General features: G+C 40.9%; 1 protein-coding gene and 1 pseudogene across 2 annotated transcripts in view; both read left to right on the top strand.

Moving 5' to 3' along the window:
- The window catches only part of PMP22 (peripheral myelin protein 22), a 35,868-nt gene extending 21,907 nt beyond the window's left edge, over positions 1-13,961 (top strand). For both annotated transcript variants that reach the window (XM_004058616.5, XM_004058615.5), the window contains exons 4-5: positions 4,062-4,202; positions 12,660-13,961. In XM_004058616.5, coding sequence (XP_004058664.1) covers positions 4,062-4,202; positions 12,660-12,823 — 305 coding nt within the window. In that variant the 3' untranslated portion in view covers positions 12,824-13,961. The remainder of the gene's footprint in view (positions 1-4,061; positions 4,203-12,659) is intronic.
- LOC115931359 (uncharacterized) lies at positions 5,782-5,878 on the top strand (annotated as a pseudogene).
- Positions 13,962-19,969: the final 6,008 nt, after the last annotated feature.

Genomic DNA, 19,969 nt, shown 5'->3' with positions numbered 1-19,969 from the left:
ATATTATAAAGTTACAATTAATTGTATATTTAATTTATACCATATACTGTAATAAGCAAAATATAGAAATATGTTTTAAATCTGGTAGGTGGTATCTTGACTCATTGGTTTTATATGTTTTTCTGATTTTCTTTTTGTTCATTTGTTCGTTTTGGTTTTTAGTTGCTGTTGTGTTTACTTCAGATTTTTTCTTATCTGTCATTGCTCATTGTTTTTTAGATGAATTTTTAATTGATTTTCTTCCAGTTCCAGTTGCAATATGGATTAGGACAGCATTGAATTTGTAGATTATTTTGGATGAAATTGGTATCTTTATAACTTTGAGTGTTTGTATCCAGGAACTTAGTATGTTTCTTTAGTATTTCTTTTATGTACTTGAATAAAATTTGTCTAACTTGTTGATATATCCCCAAAGAACCAGACATTTTTATTAAATGTATTTTAATATTTTTTTCTGTCTCATTAGTCTGTGCTTTTATCCATATTAAGTCAATTAATTTTTGGACTTATTTTGTTGTTTTTTTTCTGGCTTCTTGAGTTGAAAGTTTAGTTCACTCTTTTTAAGGATTTTTCTAGCAAATGCTTAGAAGTGTATACATTGTCCTCTGAGAACTGCTTTGGTTACAACCCACAGGTGTGCCATGTGGCTCTCTATATAATTCCTTGCTGAAGAGTTTTTACTTTTCATCTTGTTTTTTTTAATCCGAGGAATTATCTGGAACACTGTTTTTAAATTTCCAAATTTATTTTAGCTAGTTTGTTTTTAATGTCTAATTTCTGTTTGCCTTTAGGTATATGTTGAGCCTATATAATTTCTGCTTCTATATTTATTGAGATATTCTTTGTTGCCCTTATAGTCAGTTTGAAAAGCTGTCCCATGTGTGTTTGAAAATAACTTATGGTTTTGCTGTATAGAAAATTTGTGTCTTTTGCTATATAGACACAAGTTTTCTATACATCTATTAGGACAAATTTGTTAATCCTCTTATGTAATCTATATTCTTTCTTCTTTTTGGTCTACCTGACATCTATTTTGAGGAAGGAAGCTAAAGTCTTCTACTGTTATTGTGATTTTAACAATTTCTTCTCATATTTTGATTACTTTTTGATTTTAACTTTTTCAGGCCATGTTATTATATGCATAATGATTTATTTTCTTCAGTCATAGATCATGTAAACCAGAAGTAAAGATCAAATAAACCAAATCTTTCCTCTATGAAACAACCAAACAACTCTCTGGCCACTTTTATCCTTTCAACATAAGTTCTATTTTATATTATTAATTTATCTTCTTTCTTTTTTGTTAATATTTGCCTGAAGCTTCTTTTCAGAATCTTTTTTGTTTTTGACTGTTGCTTGTTTTAGGTGTATCTATTATATTAGAATATAGCTACAATGTCTCTCTTTTTTTTTTTTTTTTTTTTTTTGAGACAGAGTCTCTCTCTGTGCCCAGGCTGGAGTGCAGTGGTGTGATCTTGGCTCGCTACAACCTCCACCTCCTGAGTTCAAGCGATTCTCTGCCTCAACCTCCCAAGTAGCTGGGACTATAGGTGTCCACCACCACATCTGGCCATTTTTTTTGTATTTTTCGTAGAGATGGGGTTTTGGCATGTTGGCCAGGCTGGTCTTGAACTCCTGGCCTCAAGTGATCTACCTGCCTCAGCCTCCCAAAATGTCTTAATCAAAGATAAAATTCCATATCTTATGAGTGCCTTGAACGCATTCACATATAATGTGGTTGATGATAGACTTACTATCTTAATGCATGTGTTTTATTTATTGTGCTTATGGTTGAAAACCATCTTCTTCATCTCTGGATCATCAGAGTCAACCAGAGGGCTTGGCTCAAAGCAGTAGGTATTCAACAAATGCTCATTGAATAAAAATGTCCTTGATCCTCTAATTCTGATTTGATTCGAGAAATAACTTATGGCAAACAGCTCAATTGTAATGGGGTTGGGACTAAAAGTCAAGTTATTGTTGAAAGATGTTTCAAGAAGTATTTAGGTTATATTATTAAATATTAGACACTTTCTGTTTATATAGATTTAACATATAAAGATTTTAAGTTTTCTGTATATGTGAGGTCTCGTAGTAGTTTCTGCTGAAAATGACAGGGGCGCGGGGATAAGGGTGAAGACAGTATCTCAGGATTGGAGAAGGAAATCTAAGATATTGTCTCCACCAGCCATACTCCTCATGAGCGTGCACATGGAAGGACATTTCCCAGCCAAAGTGAATCCCTTTATTTGTTTTAGTTTCAGATTTGAGTCTCAGATTTCTTTGTAATTCCAGCTGCATCTACCAAAGTGCTAGATAATTTTTTTATTTTAAGCAAATAATATTATGGGAACATTATCTTTATTGCAAAGTGCTCCTCCAGAAGAACCTCTATGCTGGATAAAGACAAACATTTAATTAAGGTTATGTAAGAGTGAAATCAGGATGGCTCACAACCCATTAGCCGTCATTTTCTTACTTTAATTGACAAAGAAATCGAAAAAATGAAAGAAGCATATGTTGTGCTTGAATGTGAAGAGTACTAGACTAGAATCAAAGGCCTCTTAGATTTGGCTGTGTCATTTGGGCTCATGAAAACACCTCTGGAAATCTCTTTCAATGCAAACGAGCTGGACTAGTTGATCTCTCAGGTTTCTTCCAACTCTAAAATATCTCCAGTCTGTGCCTTGGAAACATCTTAGGTGAAAATCTAGGAACAGTTAACCTAATTGGCACCCTTAAAATTCTGCCATGAGCTGCTTACAACTCAAAACAAGTTTATCTTACTCAGTTATTAATTATAAACCATCCAGATTTCAGAGCTGTGAGTACTGGGTGAAGCATTGAAGGTATGCTTTTGAAGCCATTACATATGTCAGTTACTGAGCTGAAAGGATTAAATGCTGCAGCTTCCCCAGTTGCTCTTCCTCCACGAGAGCAGTGCCTGCCCCCAGCATTCTGTGGCACTTGGAAGACAAGACAGAGGCCAAATGCAGATTTTTACCCTGGGCTTCCCTCTACAGTGTGGAACTTAGGTTGTTTCTTCTTTCCTCCCTGAAATGACATGAATTTGCAGCGGATGATGAACTGAAGAAACCATAGGAGGCTCTGTCTTCTTGCCTGAATTTCAGCTGGAAGCTTGGAGATTTGGGGTTCAACAGAGATAAGGAAGTGTAAGCCTTCATCCCATCTGGTGGTTTGCGATCACACACTGCTCTGTGCTGAGGCTAATGGCCATGATCAGAGTTGACCAAAAAAAAAAAAAAATACAGGTTGCCCAAGCAAATGGATTTCCATACCTATAGAGAGCATACCTTCCTTCATCAGTATTTTCTTCCATTCTTCTAAAAAATTACTTTGGGCTCTAACAGCCATTCCCGTGATCTTTACCTCTCCTTGGGGAATGCAGATAATTTGAACAGTGATTTTAAGCTATTTTTCTTGGAATACAGAAGTTCTGATAAGCCCTTCAAAGACCCCTGAGGGCAAGAAGAGGGAAGGTAGTAGGCAGGGCTCAGGCCCTCTTTAACACAGACACATATACATAAGTAACACATTTGCACCAACACTGGAAGGAAATTCAATATATTTTAAAATGACTTTAACTCCTAGTGATGGAACTATAGATATTTTTTTACAGCCCTTCCCTAAATGTTCACATGTGTTTTTTATATATATGTGTGTGTCATGTATTTGTATATGTGTATATACACATATATATATAGAAACACATACATATTTGTATGCATATTTGTACATATAGGTATATATGTATGTAATGTGTACATATTGGCACGTGTGTGTTTGTATATGTATATATCGGTACATATAGATGTATGTATATATGTATATATTTTTTCCTCCAAAATAAACAATAAAGAATGTCTTCTTAGATTGCAAAAGTGAATTGTCTGAGTTCTGCTAAGGAAAAAGGACTTCTGCTTCTGCTGCCTGTGAGGACTGTGCTGTCAGCAGTCACGGCCCTTCAGGCCCTGCACCTCGAGGCAGAGCCCTCCCCCGGCCATGGCCAGCTCTCCTAACCAAGTGTCTCTTTCCCCCAGAATGGCTGCAGTCTGTCCAGGCCACCATGATCCTGTCGATCATCTTCAGCATTCTGTCTCTGTTCCTGTTCTTCTGCCAACTCTTCACCCTCACCAAGGGGGGCAGGTTTTACATCACTGGAATCTTCCAAATTCTTGCTGGTAAGTTGTGGATGGTAAAGTCCATGTGGAAGCGGGGTGCATCCAAGTCTGTGGAATGATTAGTTCAGTAGAAGGATGTGGCCTCAGAATGACTGATGTTCATGAGTCTCTCCACTGGATGCTTTCCATAAAGTAAGGGTGGGTGCTTGTATGTGTGGGTGTGTACCTGTATGTGTCTTAGAACTTGGGACTTAGAACTCTCCCCTTCTCCCTGGAATGAGATGCATATGAAAGAGAACTTAGAGGATCTGGAAGGAAGGTCCCCACCCAAGCCAGGCGTATCAACAGGAATGAAACTGCAATCTGGACACATAATCAGAGGTGAATACTGAGGCTATCTGTAGAGCAAAGGTCAGGCTTGAGAGCTGTTTCTGTAGATTACATTATGCCTCCAGAAAATGGCCCTGATGTGCTAAGAACTGGCAAAGTAGTTATCGGGTATGTGTCTTCCACCAGTAGGTAGTGATGAAGTCACACTGACAAATTCTCACCTTCCTTGCTTCCAGTTCCTAGATTCTACTGGGCTTTGATTGACTGTTGTCATCCTCTGGTATCTTCATTTTGGCACTCTCGTGTCACATATTGTCATTTCCAAACATGGGGCCATGACAACACATGAAAACACATGAGAGGTCTCCTTAATCTCCTGTCTAAACTGTCTTCAAGTTCCCTCTTTAAATACGTTATTAATATGCATAGTGTGCAGAGTCCTAGAAACTTCTGTTACACAGGGTGACATCTTCCAACTTTGTCTCTGGATTCTGCCTAGCATCTTACATGCTTACATCTTACATCTTACATCTTGCATTCTGCCTAGCATCTTACATTAGCTCTTACATGTCTGTCTGTTGACTTACTGTTTACTGAACCAGCAGGGCATTGGAGAGAAGTAAGAGCCAGATGTAGTGGTGGATTCTGTGGTCCAAATTCATAGATCACAAACTTCATATGTGCCAGAGTATGTCTAGGTACTGTGAGATGTTCTCAATTCTGACCCTCTGAGAGGGCAAAGGATGTAGCATCTCTTCTCTGAGTTGGTTGTCAGAATGCCCATGGTACCATTTCACCACTCTGTGCCCAGGAGCAGTCATTGGAAGGTTGACTTAAATAGGGTTGTATGGGAAGACACAGCCCAAGGTTAGATGTTGGTGACCTTGTCTAGAAGACAGAGTTCCCCTTTCCTGAAAAAAGGAAGTAAATGATTAACCACTTCTCATTAAACACTCAAATACAACATTTCAATACTCATGGTTTTGAGATTTCAAAACCAGACAGTGCTTTGCTGCTTACACATGTCTTTTGACACCAAGCCAAGCTCCTGGATGGTTGCTGGCTCTGTTAAATGACCAATTATGCAAGGAGATATCATTTCTAGGTACGTTAAAGTGAAGAGTTACCCTTACTCAATTTTCAGTTGGAATAAAGACAACTGTAACATATTCTGGGGTTTCTTTTTTTTTTCTCACTCGTTTTAGTTTGATATCAAATCAAATAATGATCATATCCATTGCATCAGTGGATATGCCCTCAAGATAATATGGATTTAGAACCAGAACTTTCATAATGTATTTATATTGAAATGTTAGTTTCACAAGCGATGATTGGGTTTTCATGCCCATGTGTGAGATGTGCCTCCCTCAAACCTTGTTCTGATTTGGCACGTTACCCATCTGATGTGAAAAAAATTACATTTTATTTGTACAGGCTCGTTGTTTTACTGATGAATAATTTGAGCCCACCAGAGGATAAATGAATGACCAAGGTCACCCAGCTCATGACAGGGACGGTTGAGTGTTACACTGAATATAGTGAGGTACTTCTTATATTTTAAAGACAGAATGCACCAAAAAATTTAAAGAACACAAAATCCAAGGCAGAAGCTCTGCCTTTTATATTATCTTTTATTGGAACTGATTTACAATGGAAGGTAAATGCAAAGTTGCACCGTGTATTATTCTGAAGTTCCAAACATCTGTGATGAATACAAGCCTGTACCATAAGACCCGGTCACATTGAAAATATGGAGCTGAGAAGAGGTAAGCTGCTGTTGAATGGGCTCCTTGGGATAGCCAGCACCTTCATCTTCATTCATCCTGCTGAGCTGTTTCGGCTTTAAGTTCTTTAACAATGTCTTTTTAGCAACATCATTACATTATTTTAGGCCAAAACTCAAAGTCCAGAGATAAGAACCCTTAAGTCACTCATGTAACTGCACTGTGTGTTAAAAGTGTTTCAGTTCAGCCAAACACTCTTCTCCTAGGTATTGCGATTTAAGTATATTTACTAATCCACTCTTGCTTCACTATTTTCATTCTCCTCCAAAGTCAATACAAGATGTTTAGAACTGTGCTGGAAGTGCAGAATTCCGAATGTAAAAGCGCATGACTTTGTCCTCTTTATCCCCTTTACATTTAGCTGCTTACCTCTCATGAGACTGAATTTTCAGTTATCTGTTGGTCCACATTTGAACAAGAAATTATCTTGAATTTGAAATGCTGAGCTGTAATAGCAGTTGTAATTTGTAAGTCCTGAGAGTGTCCTGTCCTTCGTTGTTAATCCTAGTCAAGATCATCTGAGAGTTGGTCTCCAGGGAACCTCAGATCTCTAGGATGTTGCACTGGAAATGGCTGCAGGATCTTTCCACTAATTCTGAGAACTGAAAGAGTTAGGAACTCTATTTGGAGATTTCCTGGTTCCCTTATCGTGTGACAGTTCTAAGTCAATTTTGTCATGTGGTTTTCCGACTCACAGACTAGTAAGAAGTTAGTAATTAGAGAGCTAAGTAGATTAGGGTTGTTGGAGATGAGAAATCCACGTTTTGGGAAAACCTGGCAAGTGACAACTTAACATCAAGGAAGTAGTCAGAAAAGCTAAAACTGACAAACAGAAGGGAAGAAAAGAAAGAAGGGAAAGAAAGGAAGAAAGAGAGGGAGGACAGAAGGAAGAAGAAAGTAGCTCCACACTCATGGGATGTGAAATCTACAAGTGTGCATGCCCGGCAAATGCCTCTCCAATGCACTGGAGCATTTTAAGTGGAAACCACTAGAATCTCTGTGTAGTCTCCGGAAGTGGCTGTGAGGGCTGCATTATCTCTGCACAGCTTCCTCTTGGTGGGCCCAGCTGTGATCTTTATGGATGGCACACATGAGCTTTCAGGAAAAGCACATGAAAGGTGCTAGGGCTCTTGGAGCTGACTGTAGGTTTGGGAGTTGTCTCTGTCTCCTTGCTCTAGATTACAGCTCTGTGTGTTGTGTGGGGTCTCCATGGTTTGCCAAATTATCTCTTCCTCACTTAGCCACAAGGCTGACAGTTAGGAACTATCTCTTCTTGATTGCATTAGGTTGGCTGCTTCCTGAATGCATATCAAAAGGCTCCTTCCTTTAGTTCGGTGCTTTCAACCTGAGCTGTGCATCAGAATCACCTGAGGTCCTTTAAAAAAAAAAAAAATGACAGTGGGCTGGGCGCAGTGGCTCACGCCTGTAATCCCAGCACTTTGGGAGGCTGAGGTGGGCAGATCACTTGAGGTCAGGAGTTCAAGACCAGCCCGGCCAACATGGTGAAACCCTGTCTCTACTAAAAATAAAAATAAAAAAATTGCCAGGCGTGGTGGTGCGTGCCTGTAGTCCCAGCTACTTGGGAAACTGAGGCAGAGGAGAATCACTTGAACCTAGGAGGTGGAGGTTGCAGTGAGCCAAGATCATGTCACTGCACTCCAGCCTGGGGGCAACAGAGTAAGACTGTCTCAAAAAAAAAAAAAAAAAGAAAAAGAAAAAAGACAGTATTCAGGTCTCATCCCTGGAGACTCTCATTTAATAGTTGTGGGATGGATCCACTGCCTAGGAGACTCTGATGTGCATTTAGGGTTGGGAACCACTGACATAGCCATTAAACTGTCCCTAATCCCACTGTAAGGTTTTCTAGGATATTTCCCCAGAAATAACTAAACCACCTTCTTAGAGAAGGAACATCCTGATCCTGCATCTGGACTTTGGAGTCATTCTTATTTTCAGAACCTGTAGCCATCTATTCCTTGACAGTAGTTATCCATGCCTTAGATCTGTTGGGTTGGGTTGCACTAGACTGGAAAACATCAAGAAATTAATCTAGACACAGACCTAAAAGGAAGATTTGCACATCTTGATTTATTTTACTGCTTACACCCAGCATCAAGCTCCATGTGGGGCACATAGAGGAGGCTGAATAAAAACTATTATTGGTTGGATGATTAGATAATTGTGTTTCCTCGGCAGAATCAAACTCAAGTCAAATGTGTAGTTACCGGGATTAAGAACAGAAAGAATAGAGGGGACTCCTGAGTGAGTTTCACTTTCTCTCTCTTTTTGTTATTGTTGTTCATTTGTTTTGTTAATAGAAAGATCAATATAGCTATAGAGCATTTAAAATAAAAGGATTTGGGCCAGGTGTGGTGGCGAATACCTGTAATCCCAACACTTTGAAAGACTGAGGTGAGAGGATTGCTTAAAGCCAGGAGTTCAAGACCAGCCTGGGCAACAAAGCGAGATGCCATCTCTACAAAAAATGATTTAAAAATTAGCCGGGTGCCTTGGAGCACGCCTGTGGTCCCAGCTATTCAGGAGGCTGAGGCAGGAGGATTGCTTGAGGCTGAGAGGTCAAGACTACAGTGAACTATGATCAGGCCGCTGCACTTGCTCCAGCCTGGGTGACAGAGTGAGACCCTGCCTCTCTAGGAGAAAAAAAAAAGAATTTGGTGAGGGGGATTAATAAAAGTTCAGTGCCGTCCTGTTCAGAGTGATTCAAAGGTGGCTTAAGTCAAATACCACATTTAGAAATTTTTGTTAGGGATGGATGATTATGGATGTCTCACTGGCCATGCCCAGATCAGAGTCAATGCTATGGGTGGCATTCTAGGCAGCAATGGTCACTTGGATACTGAAAATGTAAAAGGAGTGGGCTTCAATCACAGAAACACAGAGAAGTTTCTTGCTTTCAGAGGAACAGGCCTCACAGCCCCTTCCTGCCCTCTCTTGTTGCCCTGAGGATGAAGGGGGAGGGAGAAAAAGGCACCCACTCATCAACCCAACATCATAGCTGCACCTTCCAGTGACCACCCTGGTGGTCTCACTGACATCCCTTTCCAGCCAACTTCTCTCTGACTTCTGCCTCAGGCTCTCAAATCAAAGTGCTTTTGCTGAGGTTACCAAAGTACACTTTGAAGTCTTTAATTTATTGGATCACTCTGCTCCTTTCAATACTGTTAGCTACTCACTCTTTGAAGCTCTATTCCCATGGCTTCTGAGACATCCCCGTGTTCCCACTTCCCTGAGTGAACACACCAGGCGGTCATGCTGGCCTCTCCTCTCTCCCTCACCCCACAGCCAGCCTTCTACTGAGTCCTGCATTTGGGTAGCATCCTCCGTAGGCATTACGCCCATTTCTTTGTCTTGACTCACTAACCCCAGTGCAGCTATGCAAAGGCCTCCTCATGCACCTTCCAGCTACCTGCCTTGTCCCTGCCCCTGAATCCGTTTTCTGCACCGTGGCCAGAGTGATCATTCTAAAACGTGCGTCTGATCATGTTTCTCCTCTGCTGAAGTTTCCTCAGAGGCTTCTCATCACAGTTTCCTTAACATGTCATGTAAGGCCCTCTCTTTCCTGACCCTTAGTGAGCTAATCAGCCTATTATATGGGAGTCCGTGTGGCTTCGCCAGTTCTCCAGTTTGGACTCAGTGCCCGTCTATGCTCTTGGGGCATCTGGTGCATTTCCTTCCCTGTCTCGAAATTCCATCGAACTGTATTGAAATTATATGCAAATGTCTGTCTTCTAGACACACAGTCCTTAAGGTAGGAGCCATGTCTCACTTATCTTGGTACATCTAGAACAGCAGCTAGAACAGTGCCCGCATGCAATAGGCACTCATTAAATGTTCACTGAACCAAAGGGAATGGAGATGATAAGGATGTACTGGGAATTCCCTCAACTACTTCCTTTGACCTTGGCCCCTTGGGTGCTTCCTTCCAGAGGCTCTGGGCTCTAATCACTCTCATGGGGTTGCAGTCACTGTTAAAGGAGCTTAAGACTTTCTCTTCAAAAGGGCTTTAGGCAGAACTTGCAGGAAGTTGTTGCAGACCTACCCATCCTGAGACAGGGAGAAACTCCTGTAAGTTGAATGCTCAGCACATTTGTATTGTCTGGACAGGGTCAGTGTCCTTCTGCTTAAAGATGACCTATGCTCCCAGACTCAGGCCCCTCCCAGGGAGTCCTGGTCATTGCCAAAGAGCAGAACATCTGCCTGTGCCTCAGGGCCTCACTTACCCTTGCCACAGGGACCTGGTGATACATCTCCACCTACTGGTTGCTGAGAAAGTGAGTCACAGTCCACTTACTAGGGGTATTTGGCTTTTGGAGATGACTACTGGATGACATTAACTGTCTTGGGTTGCAGACAGAGGGAACCCAGCCAAAGAATCATCCTTTTCTCTATTTCAGTGTACATCTATTGCTTTACATGCAGACAATCTTGTAATAATATATTCCCTAAAACATCAGTCTCATGACAACAATCATATGAAGTGTGTATCCTCTCTTTGGCTTTGTAGGTATCTAAGTTTACTGCTTATCACGGTTAAGCTTAGAGTCATTCACTTCTGAGATTCTACTAAGATGAAAGTCATACACATTAAGCTGTGTAGTTAGTCACTGCACTTCTCTATACTGCCTCTTTCTGTCCCTCTTGTTCAAGGATGGAATCTGATATCTCCTCTTAGCCAGTGAAATCGGGGAGTAGCTGGTCCACTCAGCTCCTGAGGCATTTCTCATGCCAGATCTGGTTAGACAGTCCATCTGGGAGCCCTGCCTGCATGATGATAAGTGTTGTCCTGCCCTGCTAGCACTCTGTTAACACCTTGCTCTCTGCCAAGGTCATGTTTCCTTTTTTATAGCCCTGCCTTCATTAGATAAGTCAGACAGAGCCCAAGAGACAACTTCAGTATTTCTTAAAGACAAGAGTTAGCACTTTGGAGAGGCAAGCCATGGAAGAGTGGGGCAAGATAATTAAGGATCCTGGACCTCAAGGCAAATAAAGTGTGTCCCCAGCAGATCAAAACTGCTGTTTTCTGCAATCAACAATTAACCCGCAATGATTTCGCTCCTGACATGGCCATCTTTGCTGTCTTCTGAACTTCCTGTAGGTGGCAGGTCCTGGATGCTGTCCCATTTTGGTTCCAAGACTATTGTGTGGCTCTCTTGACAGGGGCCAGTCAAGTGGCAGTTTTCTCCTCTGAGTTGCAGGAGGACAGGCTTAACAGGGTGGTTCCTGTGGCGTATTCCCACTTCTGCACTGTCTTCAAACAAAGTTGCAGTGTCCAGTAAAACAGCAGCCCAAATAGCAGTGAGGTTAGATGTAGGTGGCCGGGCAGGCGGGGGGGCGGGTGCATTGGGAACTCTGGAACCGCATGAATCCCACACGGCATACTGGATTTATAATAGAGTCACTCAGAGCTTCTCAAAGACCCTGTTTTCAGGGAGGAAACAGACCAGGCTTTGTGCAGCTCCAGCCTGGGGTGCTGACATCACTGGACCCCTCCTTGTGGGGGGACGCTGACTGTCACGTGAGCTGGGGCCATCAGTTTGAGCGTGGCTGCTCCACAGGGCCCAAGATGGAGGCTTTTCTTCTCTTTCCGACACCGAAGGGCTGCATTGGTGGGCCAGGGAGGGTGGCCTGACCCACCTGCATATCCAATGCCCTTTAGCCTTCTTTGGGCTTCAAATGCAACCTTGGGGCACCCAGGGAAATGGAGCTTGCCTTTGATCATCTTCCCCCTCTGCAGCGTGGCTTCCCAGTCATACTGTCTGCTGCATCCTTATTTCTTCCTCACTTTCTTTTTCCCTCTCCACACATTTCTTTGTCTGTTTGGCAGTGCCCATAGGCATTGCTTGCTTCACCTGGTATGTGACAACTCTGTTAGGGGGACCATAGGCCCCTGTGGTCTGCGTGGAGCTTAATCCTTTTACCATGGTGTGACTCCAATAATGGTAAAATGTCACTTCACTTCCATTGGCTTTAGGTAATGCCACCACTCACTTGTAGAGTGGCATATAGATTTCCAGGGGTTTCCATACCCAACCACCCTTGGAAAGAGACAGGTAGGTTTTTCTTGCAGCCTGAATGCCTGCTGGCCATGTAGTGTGGCCTGGGAATTGGTGACAGTGAAAGAAAGAGAAATAGGGCAGAAAATGTAAAGAAAACCCTCAGATATTAAGGCCTAGGTGGCCAAGATTGGAAGTAGAGAGCAAGTTGTTTTCCTTGTTCCCATATATTTGTGCTACCTCCTTTCAATTCTGGACCTGGAAGCAGATTTCCTTCCAGAGGTAGAAATGTTCTTCCTACCCAGCAATTGTCAGCATCCGGGGTGGCGGAGAGGGGGCCGCTCTGCCATGGACTCTCCCTCACCCAGCTTGCCCCTCTCCTTCCCCAGGTCTGTGCGTGATGAGTGCTGCGGCCATCTACACGGTGAGGCACCCGGAGTGGCATCTCAACTTGGATTACTCCTACGGTTTCACCTACATCCTGGCCTGGGTGGCCTTCCCCCTGGCCCTTCTCAGCGGTGTCATCTATGTGATCTTGCGGAAACGCGAATGAGGCGCCCAGACGGTCTGTCTGAGGCTCTGAGCGTACATAGGGAAGGGAGGAAGGGAAACCAGAAAGCAGAAAAAGAAAAAAGAGCTAGCCCAAAATCCCAAACTCAAACCAAACCAAACAGAAAGCAGTGGAGGTGGGGGTTGCTGTTGATTGAAGATGTATATAATATCTCTGGTTTATAAAACCTATTTATAACACTTTTTACATATATGTACATAGTATTGTTTGCTTTTTATGTTGACCATCAGCCTCGTGTTGAGCCTTAAAGAAGTAGCTAAGGAACTTTACATCCTAACAGTATAATCCAGCTCAGTATTTTTGTTTTGTTTTTTGTTTGTTTGTTTTGTTTTACCCAGAAATAAGATAACTCCATCTTGCCCCTTCCCTTTCATCTGAAAGAAGATACCTCCCTCCCAGTCCACCTCATTTAGAAAACCAAAGTGTGGGTAGAAACCCCAAATGTCCAAAAGCCCTTTTCTGGTGGGTGACCCAGTGCATCCAACAGAAACAGCCGCTGCCCAAACCTCTGTGTGAAGCTTTACGCGCACACGGACAAAAGGCCCAAACTGGAGCCCTCGCAAAAACACGGCTTGTGGCATTGGCATACTTGCCCTTACAGGTGGAGTATCTTCGTCACACATCTAAATGAGAAATCAGTGACAACAAATCTTTGAAATGGTGCTATGGATTTACCATTCCTTATTATCACTAATCATCTAAACGACTCACTGGAAATCCAATTAACAATTTTACAACATAAGATAGAATGGAGACCTGAATAATTCTGTGTAATATAAATGGTTTATAACTGCTTTTGTACCTAGCTAGGCTGCTATTATTACTATAATGAGTAAATCATAAAGGCTTCATCACTCCCACATTTTTCTTACGGTCGGAGCATCAGAACAAGTGTCTAGACTCCTTGGGACCGTGAGTTCCTAGAGCTTGGCTGGGTCTAGGCTGTTCTGTGCCTCCAAGGACTGTCTGGCGATGACTTGTATTGGCCACCAACTGTAGATGTATATATGGTGCCCTTCTGATGCTAAGACTCCAGACCTTTTGTTTTTGCTTTGCATTTTCTGATTTTATACCAACTGTGTGGACTAAGATGCATTAAAATAAACATCAGAGTAACTCACTGGTCTCTCTTGAGTTTTTGTGGGAACTTGGGTGTGGGTACAAGGTGCCTGTTGGAGCAGGATGAAGAGCTTCAGTGGAAAGCAAAGTTGAGCTGGAGATTTGGGTTACAGGATGGTGCTAAGGCACCAAAATCATAGCTGTTTTATAAGCTACAGGGAGCACATGATGCCTTCATGATGTCTGTGCAAACGTTTGCTAATTGGAGACAGTTGGGAATTGCAGCTGAAATGGAAGCTGTAAATGGACTGGAAGGCACTTGAGTATTCATTTAGTTCAACCCTCTCTGGTGCTCTGTTGTCTGATGACCCACATGGAAGACATGGAGGCATGTCATGAGCTGCCCTGATATACTGGGAATGTTGGCAGAAGCATATCAGATCCCTCGCCTTGAGGTATGATATGGTGAAAGGTCTGAATGATGGTGACTTGAGGCCACACTTGCAGATAAAACATTGGTTGGCACCAACTAAGCTCCTAATGTCATCCTGAAGGAGAGAAAAGGCCACCATTGTCACCCAGCTCAGGGTTTCTGAGTTGTGTCTCATGCGTCCATATTTTTACCCGTCGACCTTTTGTTGTGTGTCTGCAAAATAACAAGCAAATGATGTGGTTGATAGTCCTTAATATTTATTGTGCAACTATTTTGAATTGGGTACCAAAGATAAAGAAGGAATGACATATATCTTAACGTCGAAAGGTCACATTTTAGTGAGAGGTACAAGTAAACAAGTGACTATATTATAATAGGGTTAAGAACATAGAAATGAGAGCCTGGGTTTGAGCCTGTCCTTTGCTGCTTACCAGCCATAGGAGCCTGAAAAGTTTACGTAAACACTAAGATTCAGTTTTCTCATCTATAAAACGGGGATGCCAATACCAAGGGTATAGGGCTGAGGGGATTTAAAGGAAGTTATATGGATAAAGTGTTCAGCATAGTGACTAGTACCTAGAGAGACTCTATAGATTAGAGTGGTTATCACATATGTTACAACAGAGGTATATTTGAAAGAGCATGTAGGAGAGACATTGACTGTTATGCAGGATTCTCAGTGTCAGTCTGCACACTGGAATCTCCCACGCAGGAGTTCCCATTAGAGATTTGGATTCCCTGTTTCCATGATGGGACCCACCCATCATGGTTTAAAGAACACTTCTGGTGATTACAGCATGCAACTGGGGATGACACCTCTGAGCTAGTGCAGGAGGTCTCATACTTCAACATGCTAGTGAATCACCTGGGAATCCGATAGCATGCAGATTCTGAAACTTTAGGCCTAGGTGGGGATTGAGATTCTGCATTTCCAGTTAGTGCCTGGGTGAGGTGGATGCTGCTTGTCCACCGACCACACTTTGAGTAGCAAGGGCCTAGCATAAAGCCACCTTCAGGTACCTTGTGCTCTTCTGTCTTTGGGTGTCTGTGACGGAGGGACTTCTCTTTTCTGAGGTTTTCAGTAGTGACTGCTACTTTGCTTTTGACTCAGATAGTTTTAAGGTGGCACAGGTGGCCATGAGATGCATGCGAGATTAAGAAAACTAGGAATTTTATTTCACGAGCTGGTACTTTGAAAACATACACTTTTATTTCATAAACTTTTCTAACATTTGATTAAAAATTAATAGGGATAAGAACAAAGAAGAAAAGCAAAAACGGCCCCTAAATCTCCCTACCCAGGTAACACTCTTGGCATTTAAAAAAAAACATATATCTAGGATTATAACATCCTATCTTGTATCTAGAGGGAAAAATACAATCTGAAAGCCTCTTTCCCACCTACCCATAGTCTTTTGCCAAAGGTAACCGTAAGACATAGTTTCTTATGATTTCTTCCAGGAAAGAAAATTGCCCACATATGTACATCCATCTATGTATTTTTAAAATGTACACAAAAGTGATCATACTACTCACACTGTTCTGCACCTTTTCATTTAATGATAAAAATTTGGGATCATTCTATACCATTCTATACCAGCATATACCTCATGCTTTTTAGTGAACACTATTTTATTCTTTCAAAATTCTGCATAGTATTTTATTGTATTGTTGTACAAACCTTTATTTACCAGCCCTCCATTGATAGATATTTTGGTTGTGTCTACTTTTTAGTATTAATCAAAATATTTCTGTGGACATCCTTGTACATGAACATTGGTGACTTTTTAAAAGTATATCCAAATCTTAAATTTCTGGTAAGGATGTTGCCAAAACAGAGGGTGTGTATATTTTGAAGAATCTAATAGGTATTTTCAGCTTAGTCTCCAGGAAAATTACACCAACTCAGTTGACAGTGGAGCCTTACATTCTACATGTAACTCATGGAGTCCCCCCAAACAGAGAAGGGTTAGAATAAAACACTTGAGTAAAAACAGCTTATCTGCTATCAGTTCCTTGGGTCATGATTGTTATTGATCTCTCACCTATGGGGACAGCTTCGCTTCCTTGGGAACCTGTCTGCCTTGAGGATCTGCAGTGATAGAAGGGACATTATACTGACCCTACACAAACAACAACAAAAAATTACAAAGAAATGCTATGAACAATTGTATACAACAAATTAGACACCTTAGATGAAATGGACAAATTCCCCAGACACAATTACTGAAACTGACTCAATATGAAATAGATAATAAGAATAGGCCTATAATGAGTGAAGAGATTGATCTGTTAATACTACTACTAATAAATTATTCACAAACAAAAAAGCCCAGGCCCAAATGGCTTCACTACTGAGTTCTACCAAATATTTAAAGAAGAATTAATACCAATTCTTAACAAACTCCTCTAAAAAATAGAAAAGTAAGGTAGGTAACACTGGCCTCTTCTTATGTAGCCGGTGTTCCCTTGATACCAAAACCAAAGATATCACAAGAAATAAAAACTACAGACCAATATTTCTTATGAATATGAATTCAAAAATTCTTCACCAAATAATAGCAAACTATTTCAGCTATATGTAAAAGCATTATACACCACAGACAAGTGGGATTTATCCTAGGAAGGCAAATTTGGCTCAATATCTGAAAACGAATGAATGTAAAACATAAACAGAATAAAAAGCAAAAATCACATGATCATTTCATTAGAATCGAAAACACATTTGACAAAATCCAATATCCTTTCATGATAAAAACACTCAGCAGACCAGTAATGAAGGGGAACTCCCTCAACCTGATAAAAGACAACTATGAAAAATCCATACCTAGCATCATATTTACTAGTGAAATATTAGATGCTTCGTCTCTAAGATCAGGAACAAGACAAGGACGTCTGCTCTCAACACCTCTATTTAACATTATACAGGGTGTTCCATCCAGTACAATTAGGCAAGAAAAAGAAATACAAGGCATCCAGATTTGAAAAGAACATAAAAACTATATCTATTCATAGATGATATCACCTTGTATATAGAAAATCCTAAGGAATCCACTAAAAGCCTATTAGAACTAGTAAAGAAATTCAGCAAGAATTAATATACAAAAATCAATTATATTTGGTGAGCTGATTCTAAAATTCAAATGCAATTAAAAATTTAAAAATTAAATTAAGAAAACAATTCTACTTATAATAGCATCAAAAAGGATAAAATAAATAGAAAAAAATTTAAAGAACTGCAAAACTTATACTGTGAAAATTATAAAATATTATTGAAAGACATTTAAAAAGGTCTAAATACGAGGAAAGCCATTCCAGGTTCATGGGTTGGAAAGCTTCACATTGTTAAGATGGTAATGCTCCCACCCTGTTTTCAGATTGAATGCAATCCCCAATAGAATCTCAGCAGACTTCTTTATAGAAATTGTTAAGCCAATTATAAAATTCAAATGGAATTGCAAGAGAACGAGAATAATCAAAACAATTTTGAAAAAGAAGAACAATGGGACAATGTAGCAGGATTCAACTGTCTTGATTTCAAAACTTACTATCCAACAATGGTAATCAAGACAGTGTGGTATTGGCACAAAAATATATGCATAAATCAGTGGAATAGGATTGAGAGTCTAGACATAAACCCACATATCTAAAGTCAGCTGATTTTTGACAAGGGTGTCAAGATCATTCAATGAGAAAAGAATAGGCTTTTCCACAAATGGTGCTGGGACAAGTGAAAATCCATAAGCCGAAGAATGATGTTGGACCCTTATCTAACACCATATACAAAAATTAACTCAAAATGGAACAAAGACCTAAATGTAAGAGCTAAAACTATAAAACTCTTAGAAGAAAACTTACAGGTAAACCTTCATGACCTTGTATTTGGCAAAGGATTTTTAGATATAGCACCAAAAGCATAGGCAACAAAAAAGTTGGTAAATTGGATTTCAACAAAATTCAAAATTGTTGTGCTTCAAAGAACACCATCAATAAAGTGAAAAGACAATGCAGCACATAGAAGAAAATATTTGCAAAGCATACGGCTGATAAGAGCCTTGTGTCCAGAATAAGTAATAAACCGTTACATCTCAATGAAAAGATAATTATTCCAATAAAAAGTGGGCAAAGGCCTTGAAAAGGCATTTGTCCAAGGAAGATATAAAAATGGCCAATAAGCACAGGAGTAGATGCTCTGTCTCATTAGTCACCAGAGAAATGCAAATCAAAACCATGAGATATTGCTTTACACCCACGTTGGCCAGAATATAAAAGACTGATAATAACACACATTGGATATGGAGAAATTGGAACCCTCCTACACTGCTGTTGGGAATGTGAATGGTGCTACTGCTTTGGAAAACATTCTGGCAGTTCCTCAAAAGATTAAACATAGAGTTACCATGTGACCCAGCAATTCCTCTCCTAGGTTAGTACCAAAGAGAAATGAACGCATATGTCCACACAGAAATTCATACACAGATAATCAGCATTATTATATTAATAAAAGGTGAATTATCTAATATTATATAGTATTACAGAAATTCATGGATATGCAGCATTATAACAGCATTTATTTACAATGCAACCCAAATGTCCATTAACTGTTGAATGGATAAACAAAATTTGGTATATCTATATACTAGAACATTATTTGATGCTAGGAATGACGCTAGAACATTATTTGTCTATAAAAAGGAATGAGTTACTGATACGTGCTACAATACGGATACACCTTGAAAACTTTAAGCTAAATGAGAGAAACCAATTGCAAAAGACCACATATTATGTAATTTCATTTATACAAAATGCCCAGAACAGAGATATCCATAGAGAAAAAAAAGTAGATTAGTGGTTGTTTAGGCCTAGGGAGTTGGAAAGGGAATGTCGGGTTGTACTAGCTAAATGATACGATATTTCCTTTTAAGAAGATGAATATGTTTTCAAATTGACCATGGTGATGATTGCACATCCTTTAAGAAATGTGAATATACAGCAGCTGGCAAGATGGCCAAATAGGAGGTTCTCTGGTCTGCAGCTCCCAGGGAGATCAATGCAGAAGGCAGGTGATTTCTGCATTTCCAACTGAGGTACAGGGCTCATCTCACTGGGACTAGTTAGACAGTGGGTGCAGCCCGCGGAGGGCAAGCAGAAGCAGGGTGGGGCATCACCTCACCTAGGAAGAGCAAGGGGCTGGGGACCTCCCTTCCCTAGCCATGGGAACCCGTGAGGGACTGTGCCATGAGGAACAGTTCGTGCTGGCCCAGATACTACGCTTTTCCCATGGTCTTCGCAATTCACAGACCAGGAGTCTCCCTCCAGTGCCTATGCCACCAGGGCCGTGGGTTTCAAGCACAAAATTGGGTGGCTGTTTGGGCAGACACTGAGTTAGCTGCAGGAGTTTCTTTTCATACCCCAGTGGTGCCTGGAACGCCAGCGAGACAGAACCCTTCACTCCCCCAGAAAAGGGGCTTAAGCCAGGAAGCCAAGTGGTCTAGCTCAGTGGATCCCACCCGCAAGCAGCCCAGCAAGCTAATATTCACTGGTTTGAAATTCTCACTGCCAGCACAGCAGTCTGAAGTTGACCTGGGATGCTTGAGCTTGGTTAGGGGAGGGGCATCAGCCATTACTGAGGCTTG

Source organism: Gorilla gorilla, chromosome 19 (genome assembly GCF_029281585.2).
Source record: "Gorilla gorilla gorilla isolate KB3781 chromosome 19, NHGRI_mGorGor1-v2.1_pri, whole genome shotgun sequence".
NCBI lineage: Eukaryota > Metazoa > Chordata > Mammalia > Primates > Hominidae > Gorilla > Gorilla gorilla.
The sequence above is the reverse complement of the archived record's forward strand: the minus strand, read 5'-3'. Positions and strand labels throughout refer to the sequence as shown.